This window comes from Athene cunicularia (assembly GCF_003259725.1).
Source record: "Athene cunicularia isolate RWA chromosome 2 unlocalized genomic scaffold, athCun1 chr2_part1, whole genome shotgun sequence".
In the NCBI taxonomy this organism is placed as follows: domain Eukaryota; kingdom Metazoa; phylum Chordata; class Aves; order Strigiformes; family Strigidae; genus Athene; species Athene cunicularia.
This window is the reverse complement of record NW_020799095.1, coordinates 14809420-14829487: the sequence shown is the minus strand read 5'-3', so window position 1 is coordinate 14829487 and position 20068 is coordinate 14809420. Positions and strand designations below refer to the sequence as shown.

Sequence of the window (20068 nt, the reverse complement as noted above, 5' to 3'; positions counted from 1 at the left end):
ATGGCAGTCAATCCCTATTTACATGCCTCCCATGATTTAGGAGACCTCTACCTATCACATTCTCTGCAACCCTTCTCTTTTCCAGGCTGAAAGGACACAGCATGTAAAGTCTTCCTAATATGGAAGCTGGCTGTATCACTGATCATCCTCACTGCTCTGCTCTTTGAACAATGACAGTGCTAACACAACCTTCTGAAACAAGGCACAAACTGAGGCTTTTACAGCAGTATGTAGTAGCATATGCTTGCTGGTTCACCCTCTATTCCTTTCCTAACAGTTTTTAACATATGGTTAACATTAATGCCTCTTAACGTTTGCCTTCTTGATCAGCACTGACCTAATGCACTCAGGGAACCATCTGTCATTATCCTAAAACTTTGCTCCTGAGTGGTAACACCACAGTTTGACCATAAAAATGAACAATAACTCACAGTCAGGTCTGTAATAACTGAAATAAAATTAAATACATTATAGGAATCGTTTGTTCAGATGCACATTAGCACAAGAAAAGCTGCCATTAATGCATTACACTGTTCTTCAAGAAGTTTCTAGCCATTTCTTGTTACACTACAAAGTAATTATCTAATAACAAAACTCTTAATCCTAGTCTCCTGGAATTTTACACATTTAGTCGAGCATCTGTCCCATTTTCCCTTAATCCGCCCTTTTGGCATGTGTGTGCCTTGCTTGTCTGTCTTAGGATTTTACACTATTTATGATATATTCCTAGTGAAAAGATCAGGTATTGCCTTTATAGATAAATAACATCTATTTCTGGCAGATGAGTAATCAAATAAAACAGAAAAAAAACCTTCTAAGAGTTACATAACACTATCTTCTTTTCCCTCATGATCTCTTTGCTTCAAGTCATAATGAATTTTAAGCCCAGCTTTTCAAATACCTATCTGTGTATCAGATTCACTGTGGAAGATTGGTATTGACTGATCTGATCTAAACAGTGTTTCTTCTGATCTGAGTGCACACTTGGATCAACGAAAAGCCAATCTAGGACACACATGGTTTGTTTATAGGGACGTATCCAGAATATACAGCTCTTTCTGCATATGAAGGAGGTCGGGTTAGAACGAAGCAAATGCAGTTATCTGTATATTCCTATTGCAGCTAAGCCTACCTAAAGGACTGTCTTCTTTAGAATTGCAATGCTACAGTGACTTGTGTGATCATGTTGCCCTGACAACCAATGGAGATCCTCTTTACAGTTAATCTAGCAGACAGCTGTATTTTTGGGACAAATAGCCCTGAGTTTCATTGCTCACCACCACTCACATTTCCTACCCCCCCCAATAAAGCACAGAGATTATCAAGATCAAAAGTGCACCATACAAACCTAGTGTGGTTGACTGGTGTTACTGTTACCTTGCATCCCTTTACCTCAGTTGCCTGTCTGGTACTGTTGAAGCAGAGATGACTATGTGAGAGTCTGTCTCACAGTCTTGGAGTCTTTTGATTTACAAAAAAATAAAATGAAAACTGCACACATACCTTCAGGACAGTCCACTGCTCTACAACAATTGCATCATAGCCCTGCATGGTTTTACTGTCTTCCACAGCAACATCTTCAAAGAGAAATACTCCATCCATTGTACCATGTAAAGAATCTATGAAAACAGAGAGTTAACTGTAAGCTTTATGGAAGGCACCCCATGTGTACAAATTGTTCCAAGGATATCAATAAAAATCTGCATGGACCCTCCTCTAACAGTCCAGCTCTATGAAATTAATTAGACTAATATCTCTAGCAATTTTTAAGAGCAATCCTACTCTCTAATAGCAAACCTCAGAGTCCACTATGTTATTCCAGAGTTTGTCCTCAAAAAACACAGTTCTTCCATTTTAGGCAGGCAAAATTAATTCACTCCTCAGTTCAGCAGTATTGCTCACCTACCTGAAGTTATACACACACTTTGCAGGCTAAAGACCATGTATTATGACAACTTTTCAAAAGGGCTTTGAAGGTACACTGGTATTAATGACTATACCATTCATTCACACAAGTCAGAACCCTACATATGGATCAGTCGTTGCAGTTACAGTGATCTACATGGACTAAGGACGATCTGGCATATCTGAACGGTGTGAAAGACAAGATACATTCCTAACTATTTAATCAATTTATGAAGGCATTTTGACCATCTGGTTTAGTGCCTCTCTATTCTCATTTGTATTCCCCGCACGTTCAGCCTTTTTTCAGACAACACATACTACTAAAATTACTTGAGCAGCACTTTCTCCTGCAACTTAGCCGTATATTCCATAATCAGCAATCACTCCCATATACAAGAACTCAAGTTTTGTCAGCTCCATGACAGAACAGAATCAGAATAACTGAAAAAAGACTTACCTTTCTTTGCTAAAATAAGCCTAAATGATGAAGCAATAGAACTATATTTAGAAAAACTGTAAATAAGCAGTACTGTACTCTTTATGAACACAGAAAACTCCTCTCACATTGTCACAAAGTGTGTTTTTCAGCCTTTCTAGTTTAAGTAATACATTTACCCTGTATGACTGATTATAAAGACCTTGGTCATCCCCTCCCAGGTGTTGTCTTTTGCATGATAGTTTCTTTACATTTGTAGAAAAACTATGTTCCTTGCACTGCGATGATGTATGGTTTTTAAATGCAACCAGACATGACAAACTGGCAGATTTCTGCACTGACAGGAGAATCTTCTGGATACGTCTACTTAGCTGTTTAATCAGGTCCTCCCGCTTTCCCGGGTGGATTTCATGAGGTAAAGAAATGCCAGTGCGAAGGCATCGCTGCCTCCAAGGGAAAATGTGTATCAAACTCAGAAGCAGTTTCCACAAAGGAGGCACTGAAAAGGATTAAGAGGCTTCTTACCTCTTGAAAACACTCTCAGTCAAAAGCTTCTGATGTCACCATATGATCTAAATTCAATTTATTATCTGGAAATCATAAAAAAACAGACTACTACAGCTGGAGGCTTATGTCTACAAACACACTGTAGAAAGACTGTTGCTGCAGGTGTCAAACATTTGCACACCCCCTTGCTTCTATTTGCACAGTCCAGTACTATCTCTTGCTGTAATCTCAATCAAGTCATTGAGTTGTGAGCAGAGGCAAATACCTGTATCTAAACTAACACAGATTTTTTATTTTTTTTTTTTTTTAGTTAGGTCGTGAAAGTAAAAAGTTGTAAATCCCAAGGGACCCTCCTTGGGATTCTGTTGGGAACTCGGAAATGGCACTCTGTTAGACCCTACATTTCAAGGTGGGAACCAACTCAACTTCTTGCAATATATCACGTTCCAACAACCAAACACATAACCAAATCTGTTTTAGGATGCATAATGTACAAATAGGCCTTTAATTTTCCAAAGCAGGGATGACAGGAATGCACCTAGGGCTGAAAGCAGAAACCCATGGATCCCTACTAGACACAGACATCCAGATCTTGCCAGAAAGCTTTATACAGTGTCGGTGTACTGCTCCTGTATCGTGAATTGTCTTAATGAAATTCAGTGTTGCACTGTTGGCACAACTGCAGCTTGAGTTCGCCCCACGTGTTTGCCAGCTAATTAATAAGCGATCAAAACACAATCAGCATGCGTGTGTTTACACTCACTCGTAAATCATCCTTTACGTTTCACTCTGCTGCACATTCCACTCATGCAGTTCACAGCTTCCACATATGTGAACATTATGGCACATATGTAATGTTTTAGAAACTAATAGCTGAGCTCATGAGACCCTACAGGCAGCAGATCAATTTGGCAGTATTACGTTTACAGTTGGATTCAATGATCTTAAAGGTCTTTTCCAACCTAAATGATTGTATGACATCTCTTCCTTGTTGGACGGACTATTACTGCTGAATGTTACAGCCAGTCAATCCTAAAATCCATTAATTTTTTGGCCAGGAAAGAAACCTATACAAAATAAGAAAACTGGAAGGGGAAAAACAGTGAGGGTGATACAGCTGCTGCATACTGGTGTCTGTTCAACAGAGTGATACTGGTGAAAAATTCTGTAAGAGAAACTGGCTGATGACGCTCATTAAGAACTTCCCCCTTAACAATAACCAACCTTCTCCGTACCTGTCGTGCCACAGTGATTAAACTTTCTTGCCATGAATGTATATCTACCAATTCTCACACCCTGGACATACATCTTCCCTTTTACAGGTCATTCACTACTCTTCCAGATAAAAAGGGGAGGTAAAGAGTAATTAGATCATTAAATCCTTTGTGTTTGGGATGCTGAAAATAACTGGGGTAAAGCAGAAAGCAGCAGAAAGAGCTAACAGGGTCTTTTGGAGAACAGGCACACATGACCCATGCTACAGTATCAGGATCAGCAGAAATTTCAGGGAACTCTTACATAGAGGTGTAGAAAGGCAAGGAGATGGACATATGCACTGAGTCTACCTGCAATACCTTTATCACACAGATGCTCTGGCTCTAAGAGCAACTTAAGTCTATAGTTACATGTTCTAGACCTGGCCCACTAGGTGAGATTCACATAATCTAACATTAGATATTTATGATATAGAGGTCTACAGTTGAGTTAGTCATCCAAGGTTCTCTTTACACCTGATGGAGAGAAATAACCATTATTTCATTTAAGATCAATTTTCATAGAATCATAGAATAATTCAGGTGGATGGGGACCTCAGGAGGTCTCCAGTCCAATCCCCTGCTCAAAGCAGGTTCAATACAAGTGCAGAGCAGATTTCTCAGGGCTATATCTAGTTACATCTTGAAAATCTCCAAGGATGGAGACTGCACAACTTTCTGGGCAGCCTCTTCCAGAGTGTGACTGTGTTCATGATGAGAAAGTTTTTATTTATATCCAACCAAGACCTCTCTTGTTTGAATTTATGTACATTTTTTTTCCTCATCCTCATACCATACACCTCAGTCAAGAGCCTGGATCCATCTTCTTGATAGTCTCCTCACAGGCACTGCCAGGCACTGTTAGGTCCCCCGAAGATGTCCCTTCTCCAGGCTGAACCTAGCCAGCTCCTTCAGTCTTTTTTCACAGGACAAGTGCTCCAGCCACTGACTATCTTGTTTGCCCTCTGCTAAACTAGTTTGTCAGCATCTTTCTTGCCCCCTTTGGGTAAGGGCCCAGAACTGGACACAGTATGTGGTCTAGATGCAATCCAATGAGCACCAAATAGTGGAGGATAATCACTGTCTTTTATTTGCTGAGTATATTCTTGTTGTTACAACCTGGTATACTCTTGCCTTCTCTACTGCCAGGGCATACTGCTGGTTCATCTTCAGTTTGCTGCCTACTAACATCCCCCAGTACCTTTTCAACAGAGCTGCCACCCAGCCAGGCAGTCCCCAGCCTGGATTAGTGCCCAGAGGCAGGATATTTGTCCTGATGGAATTTCAAAAAACTCCTGCTGGCACATTCTTCCAGCTTGCCCAGGTCTCTCTGGACAGCAGCCCAGTTCTGAAGCACATCAACTGCACCTCTGAGTACAGGATCATGTGTAAATTTCACAAAATCATGCCTCCTCTGCATCATTAATAAAGTTGTTTGTTGTGGTTTGAGCTCACAGGGCAACTGAGCACCACACAGTCGCTCACTCACCTATTCTCCCTCAGAAATGGGAAGGAGAAAATAAAGTAAAAGGCTCAGGAATCAAGATAAGGTGAAGGAGGGGTGAGTCACCCATTACAGTCATGGGCAAGAGACAGAATTGTCAGGGGAAGAAAAAGAACATGAATTTAATTCAGACAGTAACAACAACACTTAACAGACAGAGTAGGACAGTGAGAAGCATTACCACATCTTTAACACCTCCCCCCACCTCTCCCTTCTTCCTGGGCTCAGCTCTGCTCCAAGTTTCTCTATCTCCTCCCAGTCAGCAGTGCAGGAGGCAGGGAATGGGGTTGTGGTCCTGTCGCTTCTCCCTCCACAGAGGGAGGACCCCTCATATTCATGGGATCCCTGTCATGGGAGACAGTCTTCCACAAACTTTCTCTGACATGAGTCCTTCCCACAGGCTGCAGCATTTTCTGTGCTGCTCCTGCATGGATCCCTCCTGCATGTCACAATCCTCCCAGCATCACACTATAGCAGCAGGTGCTTCTTCCCACAGTGTCATGGCCTTCTTCAGGTGCAGCCATGTGTTACAGCGTGGGGACCTCCATGAGCTGCAGGTTGGTATCTGCTCCACCAGTGACGTCCATGGGCGGTGGGGTGGCCTTGATGACTCACCACGGGCTGCTGGGAGAGTACACCAGCACACCCTGCTGCCCTTCCTCCCCCTTTCTTCCACTGACCTCAGTGTCCACATATGTGTCCCTCCTCACAACTCATCCTCACAACTCCCACTCCTCCTCCCAGATTCCCCTTCTTAAATATGTTATTGCTGAGGCGTGGCCACTGTCGCTAATTGGCCCAGCCTTGGTGCAAAGGTGTGTCCGACTTAAGAGCCGGGGGAGCTTCGAGAAGCTTCTCACAAGAGGCCACTGCTGTAGCCCTCTCCACTGCTACCAAAAAGCCCCACAACACACACAAACCCAGCACGCTGTTAAACACAACAGGTCCCAGGATATATCTCTGTGTACTCCACTTGTTACTCCAGGTAAAGTGTAACGTATTAACCACAACCCTCTGAGCTTAGCCACGCAATCAGTTTTTTACCCATCTAGTTGCCCTCCTGTCTAGACTTGTAAGGTCCTAGCTTGGATACAATATATTGTGGGAGCCACTGTTGCACTTCCTTGATGAATTCACCTAAAATGGCATCTACTGCTTTCCCTTCATTCACAAATCCAGTCATTTCATCACAAAAGACAATCAGTTTCATCAAGTATGATTTACTCTTGTTAAATCCATGCTGAGTTTTCTCAATCACCTTCTCTTTCATGTGTCCAGAAATGTGTTCCAAGAGGACTCACTCATTTACCTGGAAATGAAGTGAGGCTGACCAACCTGTAGGTCTCTGGATTGTCTTTTGACCTTTTTTTAAAGGCAGGCACAACCTTTGCCTTTCTCAAGTGTTGAAAAACTCCCCTGATCTCCATGACCTTTCAACGATGACTACGAGTGGCCTTGTTACAACATCAGCCAGCTTTCCCACATCCTTGGATGAAGACCATTTGGTCTCAGGAACTCAAGCAATGCCTGTCTTGATCTTCATCCACTGCTGCTAGTCCTGCACCTCCTTGAATTTTGTCTCTAAGCTCAGAGGCCAGTAAGACTGTCAGTGAAGACTAAAGGAAATGAGGCATTGAGTATTTCAGTTTTATGTAGGTTTGTTGTCACTAAATCACCCACTCCAATCTCTCTGATCTCTTTTAGATATTTGATGTAAGATGAGGTGGATCACAACACAAATCCTACTGACTATACTGGTCTAGGCCTAGAACCTCCACTGATTCTAATGGCACTCTTGGGTGACAATTCATATGCAGATACCTGCAGCATCTGTCCTGACTACATTTATTCAGCTGAATTTTACCTAACGTATCTATGAAGATCAGTAATCTAAAGCTTTAGATGGTGAGTTGGTCCTTCCAGTTTCCACTGTTTCTCATGCAAGGTATCTCCTAATTCTGATGAAGTGGTATTCTGTTGTTTAACTAGATTTAGCTCCTGGAACATTAAAAAGGTCTTTAGTAATTTCAAACGTTAGTTCATTTGCAATAGGGCAGTAAGGAATGTCAATAAAACAAACCATTCTGACCTTGCTGTTTGTGGTATCATTTCCCAATCTCTACTCTTGAACTGATATAACTTCATTCTGTCTTAAATAAAAGGCTCTGAACTTAAAGGTTACTATCACTGTCCTTCCCCTGAAAATGTTCCATTACCACTGAATTTTTTATTAAGGTATCCTACTGTGCACAAAAAGCTATTTTCACTGGGTTGTATAAATATTTGATGTAGCTCAGTTGATGAAAAGCTATTTTGATGGTCTTGCTTCTGATTTACAAGAAGCATAAGGGAAAAGATTTTTTACTTTACCATGACAGCTTTCCTAGCGGGCAACAATTTTCCCCTTGTTGTCTTTGAACAACAAATTCCCTTTCTCTAGGAAACTAACCTTTAGGCTGCTGTTGCTCTCAATGAGGAAAACTAGCTATCTGTGGCTTTATGTGGCATGTGACCTGAATGTTGGCCTTTGCTTCATATTTATATATTCCTCCCTCCTCCTGAATCTTCTCACTTTCAGTACACACAGAGAAAAATAATCCCATAGTGATGATAAAACTCCCAGACACTTCAGCAGATAAGGTGACTACATCTGGCTAAATGCATCACTGGTTCACCTCTGTCAGAGGCAGTGCAAATACAACACAATCAATCTGACCCTCTAAAAACCCGAGTACTTTCTCTTCCAAACAACTCACATTTTGTTTCATTTGCTTTAAGTACTGCCCATGTTTTCTGGATGGTTGGCTGGCTTTTTCTAAGTTTGAAAGACAGGAAATTCACAGACAGAATGGTAAAACAAATACAAGAATGCCAGGCATTTGAAGACCTGCAGTTCAAAAGAACTGAAGATGAGCAGGCTTATGATTACTCTAAGACATCAAAATAAAACCTTCGTTTTGATGACTCCTCACACTGCTGATTGGAGACTCACTGTTACGGGAAAAAAAAGAGACCCTACCTGTTGCATCCTTTCCATTTGCAATTGTATTAACCTGTAGCTCGCTGCTACAGTCTCCATTTCTCACTAGAAGAGGGCAACGGTGAGGCCCTATGATCACTTTAGATCACCCAGTAGGATCAGTTTACACCTGGGACTACAGGCAGAATTAGTAATGACATAAACTGGATGAAAAACACCAGTAAGTAACTGAAGTCCAAATATAAATAACTGTTATTTGTCAACATAGGAACATTCAAGGACCAGCAAGCTGCTGTTTCTAACTTACTAGCAAAATCTGAATACATTTTATATATGGTATAACTCTTTGTGGTTTACATATTGTAATTTGCAACTGTGTTATATTTCTGGTTATAATTATCTGGTACAATAAGCAAAAAGAAACAATTGTTACCAGTGAACTTTAAAACTCTTTTAAAGACTAATTATTAAACTTTTGGCAGAAGGAAGAAACAGATTTATGACTACTGACAACCTGGAAATCTTCTTCATTGGGCATTCCAAGGACAAGGGGGAAAAGAAGATAATGACCCTGCTTTTAAGTCTAATAAGCAAAATAATGAATTTGTACCTTAAGCGGAAGAGAAAAAAAAAACAGTCCCCAGAACAAAAAAAGTGTGTAACATTACCTTTAGAAGAGGATTAATAGGTGAATAAGGAGACCAGCTATGAAGAGCTGGATAGGCTGCCATAAAAGACTAGAAAAAAGTAAGGAGCTGAGAAGCCCTCAACTCCCTCTTTCTTCCCTCCTCCCTGCCCTGGAGTGTTTCATACTGGTTGGCATATGAATAAGAAAGCTGTTCTGTTTCTCTGCAGCAGAGGAAAAATTCAGAATTTAAATCATAAACATTTAACTGCAACTGATAGCAACTTACAGATGTTCTTAGCAAATGTTCTTCTAATAGCATGGACATGTTCATGGTGTTTTAAGTAACTGTTCTAATTAATACACTAATTAGAAACCTTAACTCTGAGCTTTTTGACTTCTAAACCTATTCTTGTAATTGTAAAACACTAATAAAAATGTTCATTAATTGTTCATCTTCAATCCCTAACTTAATCCTAAATCTGTCCACTTTTACATAATTCATTGTCTTGTTTGCATCGAAGCTTTACTGTCATCATTCAAGCCTACTTTATCTCCCTCTGCAAGCAGTTATTCAGCACTCCTCACTCTGGCATCCAAGTATGTGAACTTCCCCTAGGCCTCTGTTATGTAAATGAACTTTAGAAGTTTAAATAACAGAAAAATGCTGTGTTTAAAGCATTTTAGAGTGCACTGATAAGCAGTTTTCATTAAAGAAAACACTGAGCCTAATAGAGCCAATTAGGTTTACGTCTATGAGTTGCAATTTATACATATAAAGTAAATGACCATTTGTTTTTAAGCAAGTTAACTAGCAATTACAAGGCTTTCCAGGAAGCTGTGTGGAAGCATTCCATCAGCTGAACTTTAGACCTTCCTTTTTTGCTACTTGCTTGCAAAATGAAAAATTAGGATTGCCTGTTAATTTCCTGATTGACTTTTACCAGAACCGACTCATATTACTGTGTTTTGTCATGGGTCCTGGAATTCTGGCCAGCAGCAAATGGGAAGATGATGCTCTGGAAGCAGCTCCCCTGTAATTTTGAGGTACAAACCCACTAATCTTAGTAGCAGGGATCTATGGGGTTACCACATTTCTTTTGTAGAATACAAACCAATCCATAATCGGGTAAAAGAATCAGCTATAAGCACTTTAACCATGAAGTATACTAGTCACATAATTTTCCAGTAAAATTAATCTGGCTGTAACTTCAACATTTTTATGTATGAGTACTTCCATTGTTTGCTCTCAAGGCCCCCTGGTTATGCCTCTCGGATCCCTACTATGCACCAAAGTCTTTCTTTGTACAGCAGGCTTGTCTTCAAAGCCATGGTGGCCAAAAGCATAGTACAGACTGGCTACAGTGTTAAACTGGACTCAGTGCCACATTTTCACAACATGCAAAAATCCTTTTTTTTATCTCCTCTTCTTAAATTAAGACCAACATTTATCCATCACTCATATCAACACACTAGCTGGGATGAAACAAACATAGAAGACAATTCTGTAGTGCCATCAAGGTGGAAAGGGTCTCTGCAAGAACTGGGAGTAACTGACTACAGGCTGGCCCGATGAAACTAGAGGGTCCTTACACCGACCTACAATCAGACCCAGATGCAGTTGTGGCTGGACAGCTAAGAGGAAAGCCACTTTTCCATTTATGTCATCTGCTTTACAATCTTATTAGCTTAATTCATTTTCCTTGGTACTGTTTATTAACTCTGTATATTTCTGCAATTAGAGGATTATTTCTAGTATGTTTATAAAATACAATACATGATCTGTTTTCCTTATTCAAATGCCAGAATACTTCCTGTGCTTTCATTCCATTTCACTGAAATGGGCTGATCTGAAACAAATCTGCCCCAAGTCTATATTAAAGCACCTCCCAAATGTCTTCTCTTCAAAGATAACAACCTCTATTAGAGGAGAAAGGAAAATAATCACAGCATAATGCTTTCTGTAATTTCCATACCATTTACCATTCCATGGCTGAAGATGGCGGTTACCAATGAGCCTCCTTTCCTGAAGTGATCTGTCATGTGCTCCAGCCAATTTGCTTCTAAGCTGTTGACAGTTTGCCCATTCCGGGAGATTCTCATAGGAATAGTCACTGTATAATACTGGCTGCATCTTTGTGGGGTTTTTGGCTTGTTGAAGAGAGCGAAGATCTCTGCTTCTACCAAAAAGCAAAAAATGGAGTAATGCAACAACCATATTATGATATTTCAGCCAAAACAATGTATAACCCACTGTTTGGCCTTGCCCAATTACACTGTGAAACTGCAGAAAGTACTTTGGGATGTGGTTATCTCCTTAATACATTTCTGCAATGTCCAACACAGTAGGCTCCCAAACCCTAATACGGTATTTTGATTGCTGATACAATACAGACAGTAATACCTGAGTACTAATGCACAACCCCCTCACCAGAGTTATCAGCATAAACCAAGATAGGAAAACATGCTCCACAAACTGCTTTAAGTACTGTAGCAGTCACAAAATCACTAAGAATTAACACACAGAGTACCCTTTACTTTTCTATAGAAGAGCTATGACACTGAGGACAGTTCAAATACAAAATCCTACTGCAGTTTAGGAGGAACTACATTCTGTAGATCATGGCCATTAAATTAAAGTATTAAATAACCTGGGTTTGATAATACAATGGCATGGAACCAGCAAGTGGTAGTCTCATCTAAAGAAAATGCAATAAATCATTAGCTGGTTTGTTGATTTACTCTGGGTCTGAGCCAAGGTGAGACCTTAACCCAAAAGAAAATTAATTTTGAAAGGGGAGTCATGAAGGGTCTTACAAATGAGAACATTAGAATTTCTAGACTCTGCTCCATATCTCCTTTAGTATATCACAGGAGCAGTTAATGTAGGTACCACCACAAAAAAGTCATTGTTGACAGCAAAGTCACCTCTGTGCCTGGCAAGATCATGGAGCGGATTCTCCCAGAACCTCTGCTAGGGCACAAGGAAAATGAGGAAGAGATTGGTGACAGCCCACATGGCTTCGCTAAGGGCAAACCATGTCTGACAAATTTAGTGACCTTCTATGACGGGATGACAGAGCTGATGGATAAGAGAAGAACAACAGACATCATCTACCTGGACTTGTGCAACGCATCTGATACTGTCCCACATGACATACTCATCTCTATATTGGAGAGACACGGATTTGACAGATGAACCACTTGATGGGTAAGGAACTGACTGGATGGTTGCACTCAAAGAGCTGTGGTCAACAGCTCAATGTCCAAGTGAAAAGCAGTAATAAGTGGCATTCCTTGGGGATCAGCACTGGGACTGGAGCTATTTATCACCATCTTTGTTGGTGACATGGACAGTGGGATTGAGGGCACCCTCAGCAAGTTTGCTGAAGACACCAATCCATGTGGTGCAGTCAACACGCTGGAGGGAAGGGATGTGCCATCCAGAGGGACCTGGACAGGCTGGAGAGGTGGGCCCATGCCAACCTCATGAAGTTCAACAAGGCCAAGCGTAAAGGTCCTGCACATGGGTCAGGGCAATCCCAAGCACAGATACAGGCTGGGAGATGGGATTGAGAGCAGCCCTGTGGAGAAGGACTTGGGGTTATGGGTGGATGAAAAACTGACTATGAGCCAGCAATGTGTGCTCACAGCCCAGAAAGCCAACCGTATCCTGGGCTGCATCAAGAGAAGTGTGAGCAGCAGGCTGACGGAGGGGATTCTCCCTCGCTACTCCACTCTCCTGAGACACCACCTGCAGTGCTGTGTCCAGCTCTAGGGCCTCAACATAAGGAGGACACAGACCTGCTCAAGCAGGTCCCGAGGAGATCACAAAGATGATCAGGGGGTCTGGAGCACCTCCTCTGTGAGGACAGGCTGAGAGAGTTGGGGTTGTTCAGCCTGGAGAAGAGAAGACTTTAAGGAGACATTATAGCAGCCTTCCAGTACTTAAAGGGGGCTACAGGAAAATGTGGAAGAAATCTGTATCAGGGAGTGTAGGGATAGGGCAAGAGGTAATGGTTTTAAACTGAAAGCAGGTAGATTTAGATTAGCTATTAGGAAGAAATTCTTTCCTGTGAGGGTGGTGAGACACTGGCACAGGTTGCCCAGAGAAGCTGTGGCTGCCCCCTCCCTGGCAGTGTTCCAGGCCAGGTTGGACGGGGCTTTGAGCAACCTGGGCTAGTGGAACGTGTCCCTGTCCAGGGCAGGGGGGGTTGGAACTAGATGGTCTTTAATGTCCCTTCCAACACAAACCATTTTAAGCAAAATAAGAGAAAAAAAAAAAAAAAAAAAAAGGAAAAAGAAAAAAGATGAGCTGTCACAGCCCTGAATTGGAAGCAAGTTTTAAGTGCAGATTGACCTAAATTCTCAGAGGGGTACAACTGTCAATAAAATTACCAATAAAAAAGTATGTGGACATTAGTATTTTACTTATTAATAGAGATGAAAATTAATGATAAAATTTTCTATTGACTTCCAAATGCCAAAAATTCTCCCAAAATAAATTAATACAATAGGTATAGACATTATATGAAATTCATTCATGCAATAAGCTTCTGTTATTGTATTCTAAGTTCAAGTATTAAAGTAAAGAAAGAGATGTCAAGACAAATGTTAATATTAATCTCTAACAAACATCACTGAGCAAGAAGTACTGTGTACTGAAATATTGCAAAAGATATTAGAGGGGAGATGCTCAGAGACAGGCTGGCAGCACTTGAAGAAGAGAACAGGAAGCTGACAATATAAATAAACGTGGAACAGAGACTGAATCTCAGACCTGAACCATGATTCAAACAGAGTAAAAAGGAATAAATTGTTAACAGGAATCCTCTTGCTGTTTACCTCTTGTTTAGAAAGAACAAAGTTATGGTAATTGTAACTCAGAAGAGCATATACATAAAAATTCTATGATCATTTTGATTCTGACCCCCAAAATAGACTCATGTTGGAAACTGAGATCTTTCTGGTGCATATTAAGACATTATACTAACAATAGGAAATAATGGAACTGAAAATCCATAGGGAAATGATAATTTGGATTTGACACTGGGCTGTTGACAACATGCATTTAAGATGTGTGGGAGTCTTTCAGTGGTTGACTTGGTTTGTCACCATTAGTGAGTGTACACTGTATCAGTCCTAAACACTGAGACAACAGTTTTCACCAGAGAGCCCAGCTGCTGAAGCATGAACAAAGACACCTTTAGTTTGGTAGTAGGCAACACAGCACTTTTGGACATATCATTGGAATATCTGTGCCTTGTTCACAGGCAAAAAAAAAGCACTACAAAATATTCATGAAAAAAAAAAAAAAGCAGCATCAAAATAGCACCTGAATAGTATACAACTTAAAATAAAGAACAAAACCAAGATTCCACACATAGTAAGAAATATACATTTTTTTTCTGAAGTTTTATGTAGGGAAGAAGGAGATCAAGAGTGGTAACTTCCTATGGAATAAGCAGGCTAACTGGAAAAAAAATGTGAACACCTGATGCTTTCTATCTTCATGTTCCCAAGGAAGGATGGAGAACTGGTGCCAAAGACTGAAATACATTTTCCATGGAAGGAAAAGGGACCGCTGTAATAACAAAAATTAATACAAGAGTAATAAAGAAATCAGCAATGTTGTACAGGCAATAGATTTGGGAAAATCCTGCTGTAGGTGAGCTGTCACATAAAGCTGCCTTCTCAGACCTTCAGTCTTGGAAAGTATTTGCAAAAGTCACCAACTAAAAAAAATGTATGAGAAAGAAAGATAAATAAGGAAACTAAATGCAGTTTTAAAATAAACCCTCTTATCCAGCAAATCAGCAGCTGCAATAAAATCCTGGGGTGTTACAAATAGAAGTTGGGAAGACTGGAGGTGATCATTTCACATTACAGAAATATTAAGAACATGGTTACTTGCAGCAAAATATTTTCACTGTTCAGTATGGACAAGAATGGCATTAAAAAGATGATTAAACTTGGTGGTTAACTCTCTCAAAGACAGTGTATATAAACAGAAAGAACTGGTCTCTTAGACTTGGAGATAACTAATTTAGGACTATAAAACTAAGAGAAATTTTATAATGTGTATGATTCTAGTGTAAACCAGAACAAATTATTCAAATAATAGCTATGGTTTGACAAAATCTGGGTGCCCCCTTTCCCAACAAAAACTGAATAAAGTATGGTGAAAGGTTACTAGAGTGTGATCCAAATCTGATGACAAAAAGCTAATTACTCCAAAATGCAACGGAAACCAAGACAATAGTCCAAGGAGGGTACAATGCAAAGTCATTCTCAGTCCTATATACAAAATCCCCAAAGGGTTAGGACTGTTTGACTGAATCTATGTAAGACAAAAAGAATAGGGATAAATTCAAGTCAAGGACAGTACTAGCTGAAAGGAACGTAGATGGAATTTCCTTACGTAGCTTTGTAGCTTGTAAGGAAAGTAAGCAAAGCAGTAAGAGAAATGAGTGTACATGCTGTTTTCTAGGATTTAAGCAAATACAGGGAAGAAAAATATTATGAGGTTTAAATTGGGGCAAGAGTATTTTTTTCTGATGACTTTTCATTTTCTAAATTATTCTGGCCTACACCCTATTTTGAACTACAATTCCTGCTACTGAAGTAACCTCTGAGCAAGAAGCACATTAAAGGAGGGTATTTTGAGACCTCAGCTGAGACTGTTGGTTTTTGATGGTATAAAATGACATTTAAAAGTGGAAAGCAGACCCGAGGAGAAATATGTCAAAGAAATAAAAGAAAGAAAACTGGTATATGAAGACAATCTTATCAAAAAATGAGAATTGGAAGGCAAATTATTAGGAGCACCATTACCAAGAGGATCTTTATTAAGAAAAGCAAACATGAGCCATTAACAAAACTAACTGTGGCATTCCAGAAATTACAATTCTGGCTGTAGCACTGACCCCAGCCTGACTACAGGATACTAGAAGACTTCAGAGTCCAGATCACATATATTCCTGTTGTTCCTGATGTGGTTTAATTTCAGCTATCTGGTCACCTGCTACAAAGGGGCTAACTGTGATAAGTCTTTGTGACTTATTCACTCTATTCCTGCAAAACCTTGTCAGGCAGATTAGCAGAGCTTTTTATTCAAATAGACAAAAAGGATACAAAGATTAAGATCTCTCAGGGTATCGGAACAAATACAGAAATGAACCAACTCAGCTGAAGAGCGTATAAAAATAAGTTTTTATGCTCAGGCATACAAACGGCCATAACAAAGTTGTACCTGCTTGGATTATCTCTTCCTTTGCCATCAGACTTACACTCAGTCGTTGTGAATCATATAACCATGCTGAAATCACGTTAAGTGGCTCATTTGGTGCATCTGTTCTTTGCTATCACAATGGCAAGGTCCTTCCCACATCCCCACCCCCCAAAAGGAGCTGGGAATGTAATTGAGGCAATTTTAACTTGGCTTTTATGTATGAGAGGTCACTACATTACTTACTGCCCGTAAGTGGTTTTAAGCACCGTGCTGGTGTTACATTCTCTGCAAGTCCATTTGGCTTTTCTGCCACTTCTGTTACACTTGGATTCGCATGTTGAAACTGTTCTTCGTTTCCCTTTGCAGACTTGAGATTCAGCTCTTCAGCATCCTGTCCTTCACCTTTCCAGTTCTCCCTGGATGTGGCACATTGGTCAGCACTTTCGTCACTCGGTGCCGGAGTACTGCTTCCATTAATGCCATCTATTTTCTCGCCATCTGGTGAAGCATGATCCTCGGGGCAATTTGAAACATTTTTATTATCTCTTGATTGCACAGAGTTGTTACTGGCGGGTGTCAGGGAGGCGCTCACAAGACAGTTCTTTTGGGCATGGTACTGAGGTATAATTCCAACAAATTTCAAGCCTTGACTTGCAGCATCTTGAATCTAAAAGTCAAAGAAGATTAGATTTTTAACTGTCAAGCTGTCTTAGCTAAAGAGAAATACAGAATATACCACCCTCCAAGCCAGCTAGCATGTCATTTTGCTTTGTCCACTACCATAAGAAATTAACAACTTACACAAAAAGTTACATTCTAGAGAAGCAGGATGAAAAGTTCCCTAAACCATCTGAAATAATAAAAGAAAAAAAAAAAAAAAAAAAGGAGAAAGAGAGAGAGATTGAAAATGCCTACATATTTCTTCACAAGGGATAAAGTATCTCCGAAAATTTTATTTATGCTAAATTACCAGAAATGTTATTAGTCACAAAAAGTTTTAGTATCAAACTTACAAAGCCAAGGACTTGATATTGTATCTTCTGCTGTATTAGGTGTGTGATTATGACATTTATGCAAGAAAACGTTATTAATTCTCACTGTTATATGCACCATTATAACAACAGTTGTTGTTTGTCCTATTTTGGATTAATGAGTACATAAAAGAAAAGCTATTTTAATACATCACTTTTGGGAAGGTACAGAACTTGGAACAGAAAAAGGCATAAGATGAGCTAAGAAGAAAAATGTAAACTAAGGGGTGCCATTAACAAACCCTTATGCTTTAAGTAAAGGAGGAAAATGAAAGAATCAAATCACAAAAGATCCTAAGAAAAACACATTGGGCTAGTAGTAATGACAATTAGATAAAGCCAGAATTAACTAAGAAAGGTCTGAAACAAAGCAGAAAGAGAAATCTCTTTTAGGCAGACTCAGCACTACAGATGCACCATCCATTCAAGTCACCAGCCTCACACTCCTTAAACACAGAAGAAGCTGCAGTGACAGCCAGAATTCTGTGAAAATATATGAGTGTCTGCTGATGCATTTATCAAAATCACCCACTGAAAAGGAAAGGTTTCCATGTAATGTATGCTCTTCATATAATATAAAGTCTAACCACACATAAATATTTCAAAAAGAAATGCCTTGAGAAAAGAGAAACAATTTCACTTTCTCTGCATACTATGTAATCCCAGAGAGTTCAAGTGTCTTAACTATTCTCTGAGGCTCAATTTAGTATGAATGTATGTTAAACAGTTCAGGCCTTTTTTTTTTTTTTTTCAACAGCAAGTAAATAGGAAGAATTTTGTAAAGTTTTGGGTTGGTTTTGGTTTTTTTTTTAAATTTAAAAGGAAGCTCATTTCTGCATCTTCCCTACCCATAATTTTTTTTTTTTTTTTTTTAAATGAATCATCTACTTCCTGGTAACATGTTACTGTTCTGAACACACAAACCTACAGATACCTGATCAACAACAAGAACTTCCTCTTTTAAATCACTTACATTTTCCATATTAAATTAACTCTTGATTTCATGATCACAGGAGCTTAAACAGAGCTCTCCAGGAAACAAGGCAATGATCTTCACAGGTGTTTAGCCTGGTGAACATGGGATGCTGACTTAACTAAAGCTCACTGCTAAAGACGACAGACAATAACCTCCAAATAAAAATACTACTAGCAGTATCCTGATCAAATGAGCATCTGTCTACAAAGAAAGTTAGCACGTACCTAGCTTGCTCAGAAAGGTTTAAGTGAATGTCAATGATAGATTCATTCATAATATGCCTAATGGTCCTGACTCCCTGTTGTAACTTTACAAATACTTTTTAATAGAGTCAAAGATTTATTAAATTCAGTTCACCTCTTATCACTCATTTACAGGCACACCACTACATTTGTTTAGTAGGTTGTAGGGCAGCTAATTATAGAAATTTAACTAGTATGCAACTGTTAACAGTTTGAGGCTAGTACATACGTAGTAATTTTATTGGTCTTTGTCAATAAAGACTGCTTGTCAATCTGTATCAGACTCTCCCACGCTGTGGTTTGGATGAGAACAGCTTGCACAGCTACTGTAGCAATGTTTTACAGTCTTGTCGCACTCAGAAAAAAAGTGTTTGTTCTAAGGAATACCTGATGCTGCAGTTTTTCTTCTGAGGGTCTTGTTCTCAGAATGGAAATAGAGGAACTAAGGACTGAATGATCGTCTAAGCCCTATCACCCTAACATTTTAGCAAAAATACTTTAAAAGATACTGTATCTTCAAGGTCCTTTCCCAACAAGTTAATTGGTAGTACATAGAATACAAAAATCTTATTTAAATCTGCATTTCAAATTTTCCCCATTACATAAGGAAGCATCAAGCATCTCATTATTTTCAATAAAGGCAATTAAGCAGGAAATGTTACCTCAACAGTGCCATGTAAGCTGCAGAACAGCAAAGTGATGTATCAGCAGACACAGTCTTTCCTTCCAACTTTCCACAAAACCATGAAGAGGGTCACTCTCATCATTAATAAAGTACAAAGCCTGAATATTTTCAAACTACAAACAAAGACCATTTGATTTTTCAGCATCTGTTGAGAGCTTAAATAGTACAAATTTTCAGTTGTGTTCACATCCAGAATGAATGATGCCATCCAGGATACGTTCACATTTCCTGTTTCCTGTATTTGAAATACTAATTATTTAAATTATAAAAAGCAAAAACCCAGGCTTAAACAAGCCCAAACCTCAGTACCTGCACAGATCACGCCCAGAAGCTACCCCAGGCAGAGGGACTGTTTATACTAGCCACCTGTGGGTTTTGGACCCTTTGAGGCATCCTGCACTGATACACACAGACAGATATGTCTGTTCCAGCCTTTTGGGAAAATATCTTAACAGATGTTATGTTGGGAATCAGTAAGAGGGCAACACATCAGAGAAAGCAGGGGTAAAACTTAACTGAATGGGAAGAATATGATGCTACTCTGACAGGGTCACCCAGACATATTCCAGATCAGATAAATACTACAACTACTTGTCTTTATGTTCCAGTTTAGAGTACTAACAAACCATACTAACAAAGGTCCTTGTCATACTACATTGTATGACTAAATGAGAGGAAAAAGCATAAAAACCA

General features: G+C 39.7%; 1 protein-coding gene across 1 annotated transcript in view; it reads right to left on the bottom strand.

Moving 5' to 3' along the window:
• RFTN1 (raftlin, lipid raft linker 1) overlaps positions 1–20068 on the bottom strand; it is a 101827-nt gene that overhangs the window by 18361 nt on the left and 63398 nt on the right. The window contains exons 5-7 of the mRNA XM_026841740.1: positions 16685–17108; positions 11187–11390; positions 1504–1619 (exon numbers count right to left, since the gene is read on the bottom strand). Coding sequence (XP_026697541.1) covers positions 1504–1619; positions 11187–11390; positions 16685–17108 — 744 coding nt within the window. The remainder of the gene's footprint in view (positions 1–1503; positions 1620–11186; positions 11391–16684; positions 17109–20068) is intronic.